The 16,386-nt window shown below is 43.9% G+C and overlaps 2 protein-coding genes across 3 annotated transcripts; one reads left to right on the forward strand and one right to left on the reverse strand.

Annotated features, from left to right (window-relative positions):
* Positions 1–447: 447 nt before the first annotated feature.
* Positions 448–2,537, forward strand: tmem42b (transmembrane protein 42b; the record flags this gene model as incomplete). Its single annotated transcript, XM_080532388.1, has 3 exons — positions 448–624; positions 1,382–1,528; positions 1,995–2,537. The coding sequence occupies 3 exons, from the start codon at positions 448–450 to the stop codon at positions 2,136–2,138; spliced, it is 468 nt and encodes a 155-aa protein (XP_080388514.1). The 3' UTR covers positions 2,139–2,537.
* Positions 2,538–4,783: 2,246 nt separating this feature from the next.
* LOC308157237 (palmitoyltransferase ZDHHC3-like) lies at positions 4,784–12,667 on the reverse strand. 2 transcript variants are annotated; one of them, XM_080530761.1, is made up of 7 exons: positions 12,399–12,667; positions 10,329–10,660; positions 9,474–9,598; positions 8,371–8,467; positions 7,965–8,046; positions 7,577–7,707; positions 4,784–7,143 (listed from the first exon to the last, which is right to left on the reverse strand). In XM_080530761.1, exons 2-7 carry the CDS (start codon positions 10,629–10,631, stop codon positions 6,985–6,987), a joined length of 897 nt encoding a protein of 298 aa, XP_080386887.1. In that variant the 5' UTR covers positions 10,632–10,660; positions 12,399–12,667; the 3' UTR covers positions 4,784–6,984. The 2 variants fall into 2 exon arrangements, with proteins under 2 accessions (XP_080386887.1, XP_080386886.1); XM_080530760.1 differs by having other exon boundaries at positions 10,329–10,673.
* Between the last annotated feature and the right edge of the window lie 3,719 nt (positions 12,668–16,386).

A 16,386-nucleotide genomic window follows, 5' to 3' on the forward strand; every position in this document is an offset into this window, starting at 1 on the left:
AGGACAAAAAGCTGCTGTAACAAGGAGCTATACTAGGCTTTATGACTTGAACTTTTCTGTTAAAAAAAAATATTAGGACTTTTCATTCCATATTGTATCAAATATGTAAATTAATGGTTCATTAATTGGGTTACCTTGAGAGACACTTGGCATCAATCAGGCCCTGTCGAAACCATGGTAGGAAAAAAAAGTCATAATTTTCATTGACAGTTTTTGAACTCATGGAATATACCTCCAAATAAACTACTCATCCCACAATGCTGTGCTATGCGAGTTTTGTCCAACCACGTGGCACACCTAACCACTGACCAAGTATTGTGATTGGTGTGGCACAGTGGCTGCCACCGGACGGCTGTTGGTAGGAAATACAGACTACCCGCACGCACGCAGCTCCATTCAGCAATAGAAATGTGATGGCTTAGAAAACAATGTTCCTCGGTTGTCAACATGTTCCCTGGCGTTTTCTATGCATTGCTGGCGGGTTTTCTTGGGGCAGTCGCGTCATCGTCTGCAAAACTGTCCCTGGGAGCGGATTACCTCAAAGGTGTCTGTGAAACCGGGCTCCGGACATGGGGAGAGCAGCGGACATTCAGACAAGCGGACGAGACCACCGCTTGTGACTGGGTGAGGCATCGCCGCGGTTCAGGAGCATGAATTATTAACACGATGGGGATTCAATTGCTTTGAATAATGTAGATGTCAATGTGTTAGCAGGGGTCATTTCTCAGCCAGGGGGGAAGTTTTTTTTTTTTTTTTTTACGGTTCTGACTCCAGCTTGTGCGCTCCGCATCAGCCCCATCAGCACCATCAGCATCTCGTCCTGGACAGGCGCGTCATGCTGTGTCTAGTCGTGACGTTAGAATTATAAGGTTCTATCTCCATTTTTGTCAAATTTGAGTTTTTTACATAATCTGATCCATTAGGTGTTTATTAATGCCTGTATGATGTTATTTTTTTTTACTTTGACGCTCAATATCTCTGAACTACCCTAAACGGAGATAGAACCTTATCATTCTAAGCTCACGTAGTGCCGTACCCAAAGACGACATTGCAGCCCGTGCGACCTATGTAGCCTATTACATCATATTTTGTAGGAAACACGAATCCTCTGGGTTATTTTGTTGTGTATAAATCACGTTATGTCAGTGGTCGAATATAGGGTTATTTGGCGATTTTTCATGCTTATTCCATAATGCAGGTCGGCTAATGACCTTCAAGACTCTGAACAGCACGTGCTTGTCATTGTAATTTCACAGACGAGAAGCAGTCAATATGATTAACCTAATAAATCTATATCTATTGTCACAGTCTATGGCCTAATTAAGAATATCTGGATTGTGTCTTGTCATCAGTGTTAATCAGTGCCTGTCCTGTGTTACAGTTACACATTCCCCTGAGACTGCTCTGTGGCGGGCTGCTCTTCACCTGTAATGCTGTGATGTGGACCTTCCTGGCTAAGGCCCTCAGATATTCTTCCTCTTCCATCCGAGCCACTGTGACCACTACAGCCTCTAACTTCATATCTTCTGTAAGTACCTTAACCTGTAAAGGTTTTTAATTACTCTACCGGGGGGGTATTCCATCAACGTCACCAGGCTTATTTTGATAAATCCTGTGAGATTTATTTAAAAATCCAGCCTTATTTTGATGAGTCTCACAAGACTTCAAGATATGCCTGGATTTTCCTTTAGTGGCGTTGATGGAATAACCCCCCGGACAAGGCGAGTCCTGCATTCAATCACACTTTCAATAGAAAATTGCATTTGAAGATGCTTTTTGATCTAGGAATAGGCTTAATTTTTGTGAAACCAGCCCCACAAGTACATGGTTTTAAATAATGTGTCTATCCGAATCAAGATATGTGTCACAGATTTATACAATCTTATGTTGTTGTTTGCAAATGCTAATATCAGAACAACTTGAAGTCACTGGATTAGTGGGCATTTCATGGATCTGTCTAAACATTTACTGGTGGTTAATAACTTTTCACACAGGCATTTCTAGGCCAGCTGATCTTCGGGGAGACCCACATTGCATTGTGGTGGGTGGGGATCTCCCTTACGTTCTCGGGCCTCCTGGTGCTGCAGAGGGCGTCCCCACATGATGGGCAACAAGGGGTGACCAAGAGGAACGCATGACAAACCTATCAAATTACACATATCTGATGATTGAAAAAGAAAAACAATAATGCAAACAATCTATCTGATCTGTGAAAAACAAAGCATGGAATTTCCCCAGTGAAACGGTGTCATGACAGGGTGGAATACTGAAGAATTTTTGTAGAATACGCATGACATTATTTATAGTTCACCATCAATATGCTTTACGACAAATTATAAAAGCTTTATTTTACCCTTACATTTCCTAAGATGTGACACTGTAACATTTCCCATCCACATTGCATCATTGCATGTTCAAGGTGAGGTTTGAACTGAAGTGGTAGGCCTTACGATTGTTGCTATACTCCAATATAAACACTGCCATCAAGATAGTGTTATTGTAATATGGGATGTCCATGTCCTTCACTCGCTTAGATAGACCTCATAGCCTTGATGGGAACTTGTCCTCAGTCATATATTGTGTTCAGATGGTTGCATATTTTGCATTCACGATATGACTATGACATGGATTATTAGTTTATTTTTTTTGTGGATTATGAGGACAGATGGCCTTGCAACTATGACTAATGTGTACAAGTTCCTACCAAAGCCTGAACCTAAATAAGTCACACACCAAAGTATACCAGCCAGAGCAAGGTGGCATTTTATTCAGTGACCATCAAACCTATGGTATTAGCTGCCTCAGTCTAACAGTTGAACACGTCAGAGGTTTTGAACCTGGTAGTTTTTAGGTTGGTGGCATTTGGCCTCTTGACTGAGTGGTGCCAGCTGTTCATGTTCCAGCTACATCCACAACGTCCATCCCAGTTTCTTACAAAGGATCCATCACAATTACATTCAGATAACCCGAGGGGCCAAGGAGACATTCTTGCACAATCCCTCTCTCTGTATCTTTGGAGAGGTCAAATATTGCTGTTCTACTACTCTAGATTACTGAGTGTGTGGGTGTTCTATCAAAAATGTGTGTTTAGCATGCGTGTCCTCGAATGGTGTACTTCCGTAATAATCCACAACACTGTGACATGCAATTGTGGGAGGCGGCTTTGAGTAATAACAACAAACGTGACTGTAAAATGGAGTTTGATTTGATCTAATGATCACAATTTGCTGTTGTTTTTTTATACAGTATATCATCGTATGCATGCAACACCAAAACACTACTGTATCCTGACTGTAGCTATATGCCGATGACGTCTGTGTCATGCAGAATAACGGTGATGAAATCAGATCTCCTTCCAATTGCAGCATAGACTGCAGGTTTTGTATCATGTGATATGTTTCCCTGGTCATGTGACTCTATCTATTGAATTAGGAGACAATGGTGCTTATGTTTCTGCTGTTAGTCTCATCCGAGGATACGTCATTTACAAGTGAACCAACTGTCTAAGAGAAGAGAACTCAATCCATTACGGTAGTCGTTAACATGAATCTTTTCTTTTATCACCTGTTCTTTATAGGATTTTTTTTCTTTTTCTTGATGTAACCATGTAGTGTCAATATACTGTAGAGGTTAATATAAGAGGTGCATAGTGACCTGATAAGCTGTGTGTTTCCAAGATTAGTGCACCACTGGGGCCCTAAGGACCACAAGGAGGGCTAAGGAACACCAGTGCACATATGAGGGCCTGAAACCAATGGAGTTAAAGCAACAATGTATTAAAAGTCTCTGAAATTATTACTTTGGCCATACTTCTCCCCATGTTATTTGAATATACTGGCTCATATAAGGGGAAGCTTCCATGAATGGCCACAGGCCAGTAGAATATGATTGCCACACCTAAAAGATTGTGCAAACTGTGAGTCATTGCTTCTTGGACATACAGGGTGGAGGAAAACCGGTGTTTGGGCAGAAATGAGGGTGTCTGTACTGTGATCTCATACGGGTAGGCAGTTAGCCTAGGAGTTAGAGAAGCTGGCTAGCAATCGGTTAATCCTCACCCCAGGAGGGAGCTAGATGTGAGCTGGTGACTAGAGGGTTTCTGCCTACCACTGCCGTTGTGCCCTGCTTCAGGGGTGTCGAAGCTGTCTGACACTGTGCCCAGAGCCCTGTTTTCCCTGGAATAGTGTGCATGAACTACTTAAATGGACTGCACTTATATAGCGCCTTTATCCAAAGCGCTTTACAACGGCCTCTCATTCACCCATTCTACTTGTCTCAGTTCTACATTTTGTTGTCTCAGTTCTTGCGCTCTGAGTCTTATCTCATCTTACAGGTCATTCATATTTTGTCAAAAATTATTTGAAAATGACATTTGTAAAAGTGTAAATATTTTCTATTCACAGTTTTATGGACATGTCTTAGCTCTCATTCAAATATGAGCTATTGCGCAATGTTGGATAACTATGGAATAAACCTCTCATCTGCAATAAGTGAACCGTCAGTTGTTTCTTTACTCATTCACATTTCAGAAAGAAATATACAGTCACTTTCATGTTTGCCCAATTAGCCTATTTTTTATTTGTAGCTAATTTGAGCTGGAAACCCTATTAACTAACTAGCCCAAATTACAATTCTAGGCTAACTGTCTAAACATGAGGTATGCCTGACAAATGAACATGTGGTGAAACAATGAAACACACTTAATTGAAAAAACAAGAAATTTATTATATTCCCTTTCCATATGAAAGAGACTGAAATAATATACTTTGTATTCAGATAAACATTTGAAACAGACGCACATCATATTGAATCATGTATTTACAGCAGTGTATGTGTCAGAAAACAGCGAGACAATTGTGTCAAGATAAGAGACAGACATATAAAGAGAAATGGTACAATACATGATACATGATATCAGACCAGCAGAGAAGAGACTTCACACCTTTCCAGCATACCTCCTCTCTACTGGTGAGTAAGGCTCTGGCGCAGTGCCTCTAATCAGATAGTCATTAGTCAGTATTGTATGGGCTGAGGTAACAAGCCTTGAGTAACTTAAAGGAGCCTCATGCTCTGATAATCAAATTTCTCATTAAAGTGTCAATGGCACAGAGACATGAATCCGACGATGCTTGTGAGATAGTGTACATCATCATGATAAGCAGATCTAAGAAACACTTTCAAAAGACATGGATAGAATGTGTTGTTAAGTTGTTGGAGAGCATTTAAGTAAAACAAAACAACAACAAAAACAAAAACTATTCTGTTAAGGGGAAGGTGACAGCTCTCATATAGTGCCATTTAACAGCAGCCAAACACTTATTTCAGATCATAATAATCATAAAAGCAACACACAGTATGTGGTTCAAACATATTTTAAAAAGCACCAATTCCTTGCCACTGCTTTGCATTGTCAATTTAAGAGAAAAGCAGCAGTTTGGAATGGATGAATACACATAACCCTCGCATTGTGCAGTGTGGTGGTGATCTTATTTTCTTCTTTAAAAAAAAGAAAAAAGGCCAAAGTTGTTGAAAGTGTAAGCGAGTTTCCTGTAGAGTGCCTGGGTATATTCCACTCTACATTGTACCACTCAACAATGCATGTGTGTGTGAAAGAGCTAGGAAAATCCTCCCTTCATAAACCATAACATTTGGCAGCATACATTTGACATAAATTAGACCTAAATTCTGCCCAGTGTGGAAAACATTTCCCTGGAATCAATCTGCACTGCCTAAACCTAAAAAACATGTTCTGTCCTGTTCCTTGCTTGGTGTAAACCAACTTTGTTTGGCAATGGTAACATTTAGAATGTCAACTTCCAACGTGGTGTTTCTGGCATCAATGCACATGTTTCATAGGCGTTCATTTCATCCCTATCAATTGTCGCACAAACCATGCCATGGAAATTCATAACCACAAGCAGATTACACTTTAAAAAATGTAACAAGGGGGAAATTACACATCAGTTCATGCTTCTTTAAAAAAGATATTCAAAACAATATGATGCGATTTACCACCTATATAATCTAATGGCAAGACTGATCAAAACAGCGATTTCAGAGGGGGTCATGTGGGGTCATGATTCAACATAAACGGTTATCATACATATCAGCTAGTTAGACATCTTGTCGCACCATGGGACAAAGGGCAACAGAAATAACCGTCCATCATTGCCAAAAGCTCCTGCAGAGTTTGACTTTCATTCCATTCCAAAACGCAAGGTTAATCCTGGTCAGAGTCTCATCCTGCCGTTCCCTTAGGAGTAAACATGTCCTGCACAGAGGCGTGACTGGCAGCCAAGGTTAAGGCAGAGCAACACAATCTCTTTACTTACAGTAGCCTCCCCTGCTCATGGTGCACTGTACTAAGGCAAAGTCATACACTGCTTTGATATCGGAAGACAAATGAAACCTTGATAGGATGAAAAAAAATAACAATAAATGACCTGAACTTCTTTGCTTGTCACAAAACCTGTAATCTGGAATTCAGCTTGTGTGTTTGCATGGTTTAGTCCTTAGAACAGGAAATGACCATATGCATGAAGTCCTTTGGGTTTACACAGTCTCAATTCCCCCTTATCAAAGGCCAAATCCAGTTTGTAGCCATGCTACCTACATCAGCAAATGTCATCGCATCTACAATTGTGATTGTGAAAAAAGCAGAAAGGCGTTACAAAATCGATGGTCTCCGAGGGCTTGGTTGTGAACGTGAAAACACACATCAAAAAAGATCAGCACCAGGCAGAAACAAATGAGTGAAAAGTATTAAAAGGAAAACAGGCAGATTCACAAGATCTCTCACAAAGAAACACCCTGAAATTACAAATGATCAAGAACTGGAAAAAAAGAAAAGAAAACCCAATTATAGTCAAGAAGAGCTCAGCTCAGATGCTCAGTGAAGTCACTGGGCTGGAAGAAAGTCACGTGTCCGTTTCCTCAGTCCGCACGCAAAAAGGAGCGGGCCGGTAACGTGCGCGCTTCCAGAGCTCAGACGACATATTGGTACAGGTCTGCCTTACCGTGGTCTGGTGTGGCGAAGGGGCTCAACCACGCTATAGAGAAAGGATGGCCGAACACCACCTTCATGTTCATCCACTTGGTCTTCTTAGCCCACCGTCTCTCTTCCTTCTTCAGCTGCTCTATGCCCTAGGGAGGACAACAAGAGTCATCGAGACATCAGGCTAGTGGAGGTAGAACACCAGGGGAGGATGGCGGAAGTAGAACACCAGGGGAGGCTGGCGGAAGTAGAACACCAGGGGAGGCTGGCGGAAGTAGTACACTAGGGGAGGCTGGCGGAGGTAGAAACACCAGGGGAGGCCGGCGGAGGTAGAAAGGAAAGTTCCTCATTCCGTTCCATGCATTACAATGAGCCCGTCCTCCGATTTCTACCTTGGCCAGCCTCCCCTGCATGTGTTACTAGCTACTGAGATGAATGGCTGAGTTAGGGTTAGAATGACAACATATTTTTCTTAACAAAACACTTTGTTTGTACGGACCCAGCTGTGCCCCTGGACAGAGTGATGTGGTGAAGTGGAGTGAGAGGAGCAGTGGGAGGGGCTTAAGGGTGTCGTCCACTTACTGTCTCGTCGGTACAGATGGAATGGACCTGGGTCCCAAACATCACAGAGGTGAATATGAGGAAGAGGAGGGCTTCAAAGCATAGGAGGATGAGGAGGATGACCGTTGCTGGAGGCGAGAAGCTACTGCACTCTGGGGAGGGGGCCATGGGAGAAGAGGGAGGTGGGAGAGAGAGAGGGTTTAACTTTGGTGGAGGGCAGAGGTGGTCTGCTGAGGGGAGCTCATGACCTCTCTGTTTCTGTGCTGTGAGGGCTAGTTACAAATATATCATTGTGATAGGATTGTGTTGGGATACGTTACAACTGTCATGGCGGGTGCCATTTACTAGCTCGTGACATATCCTTGACACAGACGTTGTTTAAAACAAGCTGAACAGCACGGGTACTTACTAGTCCAGTCGTCCTCAAAGCAGAAGACGAAATGGAAGGCCACCATGATCAGGGCATGGAAGGATATCAGTGAAATGTACATCTAAAGAGGACAGAATTAAGGTGATATGGTAGTATTACAGTTATTGTATAGTACTTACAACGTTCATTTATCAGGACTCTTAATTTTAAAAAACAGATAGGACTCTGATGTTGTCAACATTGTGATATGGACAAGGCCTACTCTATACAACAGTACAGTATGTGATTTCTGAAAGCGGATACTAGACTGAGTATGCGTAGGTGTGGAATTAGTTAGCTATGTGATGAAAACAATGGCAGTAGTAAACAGCTAATGTGAGAGAGAGTCATTAATAGTGTGTAGAGAACATGTGTTTGAGTAGTAACTGCATGGTGCTAAACTCACTGTGAAAAGCACAAAGTATTTCTGGTTGCACTCTCCAACGCAGTTGTTGACCCAGGGGCAGTGGTGGTCCATCTTCTTGATACAGCGTTTACACACACTGGGGACACGGACACACGGTCACACACATGGTAAATGGTAAATGGACTGCACTTATATAGCGCCTTTTTTGCTGCTCCAAAGTGCTTTACAACGGCCTCTCATTCACCCATTCACACACACATTCACACACCAATGGCGGCATCGACATACACACGCGGTTGGTCACACACGCGGTTGGTCACACACACACACACACACACACACACACACACACACACACAGGGTGGAGAGCTCGGAAGAATATGGGCTAAACCATGACCTACACAAGCTGCTCCCTTTGGGATGAATGAAGATCAGCCAGAATGCATAATTAATGAAGAGGGAATTCAAACACAGATGCAGCATTGGGGACTTTCTCCATCCACCTCTAGCGAAACACAGTGCACACCGTGTTGACATTGATGGAGATGAAAAGATTGGAATAACCTGCTGAGCTAGACTGTACTCTCAAGCTAACAGGCTCACTGGGGAGATATCAATTTTCTCAAGGAGATGTAGCAGACTGACAGCTGAACTCACTGCCAACATCATCATCGTAATTTATCTGCCCTAGCATGTCAAGTTGCTACATACATGTACAGTACAATACAGCAGTCAACAACTGTGCTCTGCCTTTGATCTCATGTTATTTTCTCACGTTTAAGCAATGTATACAGTATCATATCACTTTATATAGGACACAGTGTGACTCACAAATCATAGTATTCTTCTCACAAATAAAGCCTAAATACCAAGTGTGGCCACATGACCTACATCTGGCCCAAATATGCAAGGATTTGTAATTGAACTAATCCACTTTTTTAATGATTTTTCATCCTTTAAAGCTGTTCAAAGCATTCTTCTTGGTCTTGATCTTGATCTAAGTAAGTGTAAGCCAGACACCTCGTTACTTCAACCCCCCCTTTAGCTGGCTAGGAAGTGTAGCGTGTGTAATCCTACACAAACAGTGGTATTCCCAGTGGGACAGCCATTTCAGGCCTCTCTCGACTGCAGCAGTCCCGTACCTGCAGTGGTGAGCCCTGTCTGGCTTAATACTGCAGCACTTGGGGCACTTGTAGACCACCTGACCGGGCTTCAGCTGCAGGCTCTCGATGAACTCCTTTGTGGCGTTTCCTTTAGGCACTGCTCCCTGAGAAAAGAGGGAGAAGAGGCACTCAACACCTGCAACTAGGCTACTGATATTTTAATGTCTTTTGTTGTGAACCTTCATTTATCCAGGGAGTTTACGGTCTCTTTTGTGGGTGTGCCCTGACCACATACAAATACAATAATTAATTGTATACAACAAAACAAGAGCATACCACTGTGAGCTGGTCCATAAGCCAGTCGACTGTACAATTGATTATTGTAGATACAATAATCTACAATAAACCTGCAGTAGTATGTGGGGGTACTTGAAATATATATATAATTGTTTTTGTTATTTGTTTCCAGAGTAAACACAAAGTCCCACAAAGAGAGATTGTGTTGGCGTCCATGATCATTTTCACTATCAATAAATCTACACAGCAGGTAGACTCAGTGTCTGAAATACATTTTCTGTGTCAACCATTAGACAATTATTTTTTACTGTATGGTTGGAGGGTGTGGTGTAGTATGAGACCTTTACAGATCAGGCCCTCAGTAAGAGGTAGAAGATCCTCTCAGACCCAAACCACCCCCTGTACCATGAACTGCTCCCAACAGGCCCCCTGCTATACTCGCCAGGCTATGCGTAAAAACAAGAAATCTTTAGTCCCAGGCACTATATCCCTCCTTAACAAACCCACAGTCATCCAGGTTAAACTAAGTACAGCTGCCCTGTCATACAGTATATTCTCCACAGACAGACAGACAGACAGACAGACAGACAGACAGACCGGGTCTGTGCACATGGCCCGGCCATGGGATCCCAGGGCGAGCACGGCCAGGGTGTTGAAGAGCGCCCCGTTGATCAGGCTGTAGAGCAGGTTCCTGGCGGGCAACAGCATGACGAACACCACCACGAACTCTGCGTACAAGACGAGCATCCAGGTGATGACGCCGCACACGATGCCACAGCCGTCTCGGATGAACCACATGGTGTCCGAGCCGTAGCGCAGTGGGGGAGGGGCGCAGTGCTCGGGCAGCAGGTAGTCAGCTTGCCTCTCGATGTCCCTGAAGCGGTGCGCCGGGCTCTTCATCCTATAAGCACCGCAGCTTCAGCCGCATGCTGGGAGAGAAGACTGTTGGAATGTGAACAGATGAACCATGGTGGTGACACAGCAACTTTGAAATGCAAAGCAATTTGGGGGGGGGGGGGGTAACAGGCACAGGGAGAGCAAACACTGATTAATCTCAAAGTCTACAAACAAAAGGGGTGTTGAAGAAGGATTAACGGAGAGGAGGTATGGAAATTGTGAAACAAAAGCAGTTTGCTCAGTCCTTGTTTACTGTAAGCAAGTGGGCCTGGGTATTCATATCTTTAAAGTTATATTATTCCTAATAGCAGATTAGAGTGAAATTAAACCTTGAAACACACACACACACACACACACACACACACACACACACTACAGTTAGTGGCTGGACACAGACTCTGGACAGCCACAGAGTAGGATTAGGGCCCCACGTGAGTGGTCCAGTATGGTGAGTGACCATGGCTGTCACTTTTACCATGGAAGCCAGATTACCATCTGCTGCTACTGATAGCCTGGTCTGGATGTGGTAATGTAGCTAATTCTACCCTTCAACGTGTCTCACACAGCACTGCCACCACCCTGCCAGATATCCATAAACAAGAACCAGACACAGGGGGTGCCAAAATGGGTTTTGTTTTTTTGTAACAGCAACTTAAAAAAGTACAGACTAAGGCCTATAATTTACTTTGTCAACAAGATAGCAACAAACAAAATTTGGTGACAGAAGGTAGGCCTGATCATTTAGGTGGCAAATTACGAAACAAAACTACCTCTCTGATGGAGGTAGGCCTAGTCCAACTCAACAATTTACTCCCACCTTAAGTCTAGGCTTACAGTACATGCCATGCATATAGTAGCTGACGTGATCGCCCAAATCAGATTATGTGGAGTTTGAGGTTTATCAGGTAAAACTTGCTTTAGAGGGAGTGGAATGCTTATAATGTTGCATTAATGTAACACTGCATGAATGATCTCTTATCACACATTTGTTTTTCAAGACTGGCCCCTTCCACTGCCAATCTCAAGAAAATAAACATGACAAATACGTACATTTTAAATGTGGTAACTAAAGATGTGTGGCAACAACTAGCAGCAATGACTTACAGACCAACCAAATGAAAACTTTGAGTAGGCTACACTATAGTAATGGCTAAACTTCAACTAAAAACGGTTTCAGGCAGTGAGTCGTTTAATAAGAAGTGATTTATAGGGATGCAAGGAGTCCTGCTGTTTGGATTCCTCCAAGAGTAATTATCAGACTAATGTGACTTCATTCATCACCTTTCCAGGCAAAAAAACCACATGTAAATGGCCTTCCACTAGATTTGCTCTAGCAGATGTGTTTAGCCTAACTGGGTATAGGTAGCTACCTAACACTATTGCCCATCATAGGAGCAAATTGTATCTGCGTTGGGTTTCTATGAGTCTTTTCCTACACGACATGGCACAAACAGCCCACCCACATGGTCAAGAAATTCACATTATTATGGATTTCCCACATAAAAAAAAAAATCCAGGAGCATTTTTATAGGTAGCTTCCTTTCAAAAACTCTGACACAGCAAGATCAACGAGGAAGTGATCGATACTATTATTTCAGTAGAATCAAGTGCATCAATGATTAATCATTAACCCCCCAAATTAAAAGTTAGTCTAGTAAACTTGATGACATAATAGATGCTACACAATTGACATTAGTTTCTTCAAACTAGCCCCGCTCGTAGCTATTTAGAAAAGCAATCAACTCTGCTGTAACAAGGATCAACACTCACCTCTGGAAAGGATCGGGACACACCAGCCAGTCCTTCCTGAAAGTCAGGTAGCTTAGCTTAGCAATAACACCACACACACCCACACACACAGCCTGGCAGCTCTGGGACCGAGTAGCTTAGCTCGTAGTAAAGCCAAGCTAACGAACAAACAACCACACACCCCTAGTCTGTTATGTGACACTCACACGACTCTGTTTGAGTTCATCATTATATCTGTGATCAACTACAAAGCGACTTTTCCCCCCGGACCTTTTAGCGGCCGAATCAAAGAGGAAACAACCACCACAAGTGTCAGATCGTCTGGTTAGAGAGGGTGGATAACCTATTTTCCATCAACCTCTTGCCAGCTAGAAAACCAGCGGGTTTAGAACCAGGAAGTAAACATGTAGCTGTCTGTCTGTCTGTCTGTCTGTCTGTCTGTCTGTCTGTCTGTCTGTCTGTCTGTCTGTCTGTCTGTCTGTCTGTCTGTCTGTCTGTCTGTCTGTCTGTCTGTCTGTCTGTCTGTCTGTCTGTACGGTGTGATTTTCTGGTGTAGTATGGCGCTCCTTGCTCCGAATGAATGTGGAAAACAAAGAATGAATGTGGAAAACAAAGAATGAATGTGGAAAAGAATAAATAAATATAGAAATGTATTTCGTTATACTGTGTGTATTCATTCATTTATTTGTTCATACATTCATTTATGTGTCTATATATTTATTGTTAATTTTGACAGACTTTTGGTCCTCCATAGTTCCGGTGTTTGGAAAAATACATATCTCATAATAACACCAGCCAGCGCAAACATTGCATAGTGCTTGAGTTTAGCAAGTGCCCTCTAAAATAAAATGAAGCGCCGCTAAATTGTGATCCCTTTTTTAAAATCTAATCCACGGCATTAAAATATAGTATGTTATTAAATTGAAATAATTGACCACCACTTTATCATTTTGTAAGGCTTCTCGATGATGACAAAGAGCATACTGCCCCCCAGTGGCGAAAGGGTATTCTCTGGTAGAGCACCATCAGAGGGGGATAATAATGCCACAAGAAAAAAAAGAGAGATATCATCAAAGAATAATAATAGAATTGTCTTCCTATCGCTGTTGGACTATGCATGTGCCCCTTTATGGAAGGTGGATCGTGCCACATTCAAATGCAATACACACATCGGAATGCAATACACACATCGGAATGCAATACACGTGTAACACTAAATACAATGCAAAAATACGGCATATTTGTGCCAAAATAAAACAATGTGTATTACATTTGAGCGCAGCGCATTACATTTGGTGATGAGTGTATTCCATTTGAGTGTCGGTGTAATCATTTGCATTGCTGAATTGCTCCGCCTTCAACACCATCCTTCCAGACAGGCTAGTGACCAAACTACTAGACCTGGGTCTATCACACTCTATATGTGCATGGATCAAGGACTTCCTGACCGACCGCCCCCAGAGGGTGCGGGTGGGCCCCCACACCTCCACAGCCCTCAGACTCAGCACTGGGTCCCCCCAGGGCTGCGTGCTAAGCCCCATCCTCTACAACCTCTACACCAGGGGTGCTCATTACGTCGATCGCGATCGACCGGTCGATCGCGAAGGTAGTGTGGGTAGATCACACGGCATTGAAAAAAAAAATAATGTTAAAAAAAAAACATTTAAATATTTTTTTTAGAAAAGTAGCCGGGGACGCCTCCCGTCTGGACCACACAGGAGAGGGCATCACTCAGCCCCGCGCCGCCTCACAACACACACACACACACACACACACACACACACACACACACACACACACACACACACACACACACACAGACAAGCACACACACACACACACACAGACAGACAGACAGACAGACACAAGCACACACACATGCACACACAGACAGACAGACACACACACACACACACACACACAGACAGACAGACAGACAGACAGACAGACAGACAGACAGACAGACAGACAGACAGACACACACACACACACACACTCCGCCGCCCGGAGACGTCGATGGCACCTGGCTTGGCACTGGCCAGTCTGGTGTAAACCACTCAGAGCTCCTGAGTTAATGTTAATGTTAATGGACTACCAGTGTGAATATTTGTTATATAGTTTAATAAATCTCTTCTTTGATTTTGAAACAGTGTAGCGTGGCCTTAATTTGTTATTATTACAGTACATTTTTGTGTTCGCAGCAATGGCAATATGTTTTATTTGGTTGGTAGATCTTGTTGAGCTGGTAATTTGAAAAGTAGCTCACAAGCCTAAAAAGTGTGAGCACCCCTGCTCTACACCTACGACTTCACCCCCGTCCACCCCAGCAACTCCATCGTAAAGTTTGCAGACGACACCACCGTGGTGGGATGCATCTCGGGGGGGGACGAGGCGGCGTACAGGGATGAGGTAGAGCAACTGAGCAAGCTGTGCAAGGTTAACAACCTGCTGCTGAACAAGTCAAAGACCCAGGAAATCATCGTAGACTTCAGGAGGAAAAAGTCCGAGATCCAGCCCCTGCTCATCGACGGAGAGAGCGTGGAGAGAGTCTCAACCCTCCGATTCCTGGGGATGCACATGCGGGATGACCTGACCTGGAAGGACAACACAAAAGCCACCATCAAGAAGGCACAACAGCGGCTATACACCCTGAGAGTCCTCAGGAAGGAACACAGCAAGCAGGAGATACTGGTGACCTTCTACCGCGGCGCAGTGGAGAGCATCCTCACCTACGGCATCTGCAACTGGTTCTCCAGCTGCACAACAGCGGAGAGAAATGCGCTACAGAGAGTCGTGAGAACAGCACAGAAGATCACCGGCGCCCCCCTCCCCTCTCTGGAAGAGCTGTACAACACACGCTGTCTCAGGAAGGCCTCCAAGATCTCCAGGGACCCGACCCACCCTGGGTACGAACACTTTACCAGGCTGCCCTCGAAAAGGCGGTTCAGGACCTTGGGCGCAAGGACAAACAGACTGAAGAACAGCTTCTACCACAGGGCCGTCCAGGCCCTGAACACAGCAAAGACCTAGGTTCTGGGCCCAGGCCCGTCACTATGGGCGGGCCTCAGGGGGCCAGGCCCCCCCACAGACGTGCTGGTGCCCCCCCAACTGGCAGCCAGATATAAAAAAATAAATAAATAAAATAAATATATTATTCATATTTTATGTTAAATGAAGACATTAAAATTGAGAAACAATAGTGTGTTTTTCATTTTGTTGGACGGGATTCTAGTGACAACCAATCATTTGAAAGTTGAAAGTTGAAAGTTGCACGTTATGCACGCTGCTGCTCCCGCCATTTCAGTTGTGTGAGGCGAGGCGAGCAGTGAGTAGTTGAGTGAAATCTGCGCGTTTTGATGGTTAAAGCTTTTTGAATAAAGATGGATATAAGAAAGTGGATTACCGGTAAATCCTCGAAAGGTGCAGCTGCACCCAACCCCGATGGACATACGTAGCACCAGCATTAGCGACTGTGGGCAGCCTGACACTAGCACCCCGACGGCTACCACTAGTGAGGTAAGTCCTACTAGCCCAACTGTTAGGGCTAGGGCTACTACTAGCCTTGCTAGCCCCCCGATGAAAGTTTTGTTACTTTTCGAGCCACCAAACAGACTGCTACAAAGCGAGAACATGGACCTGTTCACTGCGGTTACTCTTGTGAACAGTGCATCTGAATGCATAAAATCACTGCGCACAGAGGATGAGTTTACTGCGCTCTGGGACCTCTGCTCTCCTCCAGCCTCAGCCACTGACGAGGCTGGTCCCAGCTGTCCAACTAAGAGAAGACGCACAATTAACAAGAGCTTTGGTGCATTTGTAGTTGAAGGAACGGTTGGACAGTCACAGAGGGACACTGGCGAAAAGACAGAGTTCCTGAGAGTGTTTTACAGTGTTATTGATGCTGTGCAAGGAGAGATGGATGCGCGTTTTGGAGAGCGCAGCTGCAAGCTCATTGGTGCGCTGGCTGCTTTAAACCCAGAGGCCGAGGATTTCATGGATCCATCGAAGG

This window comes from Nansenia antarctica (genome assembly GCF_963989245.1).
Source record: "Nansenia antarctica genome assembly, chromosome: 5".
Taxonomy (NCBI): Eukaryota; Metazoa; Chordata; class Actinopteri; order Argentiniformes; family Microstomatidae; genus Nansenia; species Nansenia antarctica.

What these genes read in the sequence shown, in the direction of transcription:
- LOC308157237 (XM_080530761.1), bottom strand. Translation starts at nt 10,631, where the DNA reads ATGAAGAGCCCGGCGCACCGCTTCAGGGACATCGAGAGGCAAGCTGAC. An exon ending in GGGCCATGTGCACAGACCCG is followed by an intron (nt 9,599 to 10,328) that starts GTCTGTCTGTCT and finishes CTCTTTTCTCAG; the next exon opens with GGAGCAGTGCCTAAAGGAAA. An exon ending in CTTTGAGGACGACTGGACTA is followed by an intron (nt 7,708 to 7,964) that starts GTAAGTACCCGT and finishes CCCCCTCCCCAG; the next exon opens with AGTGCAGTAGCTTCTCGCCT.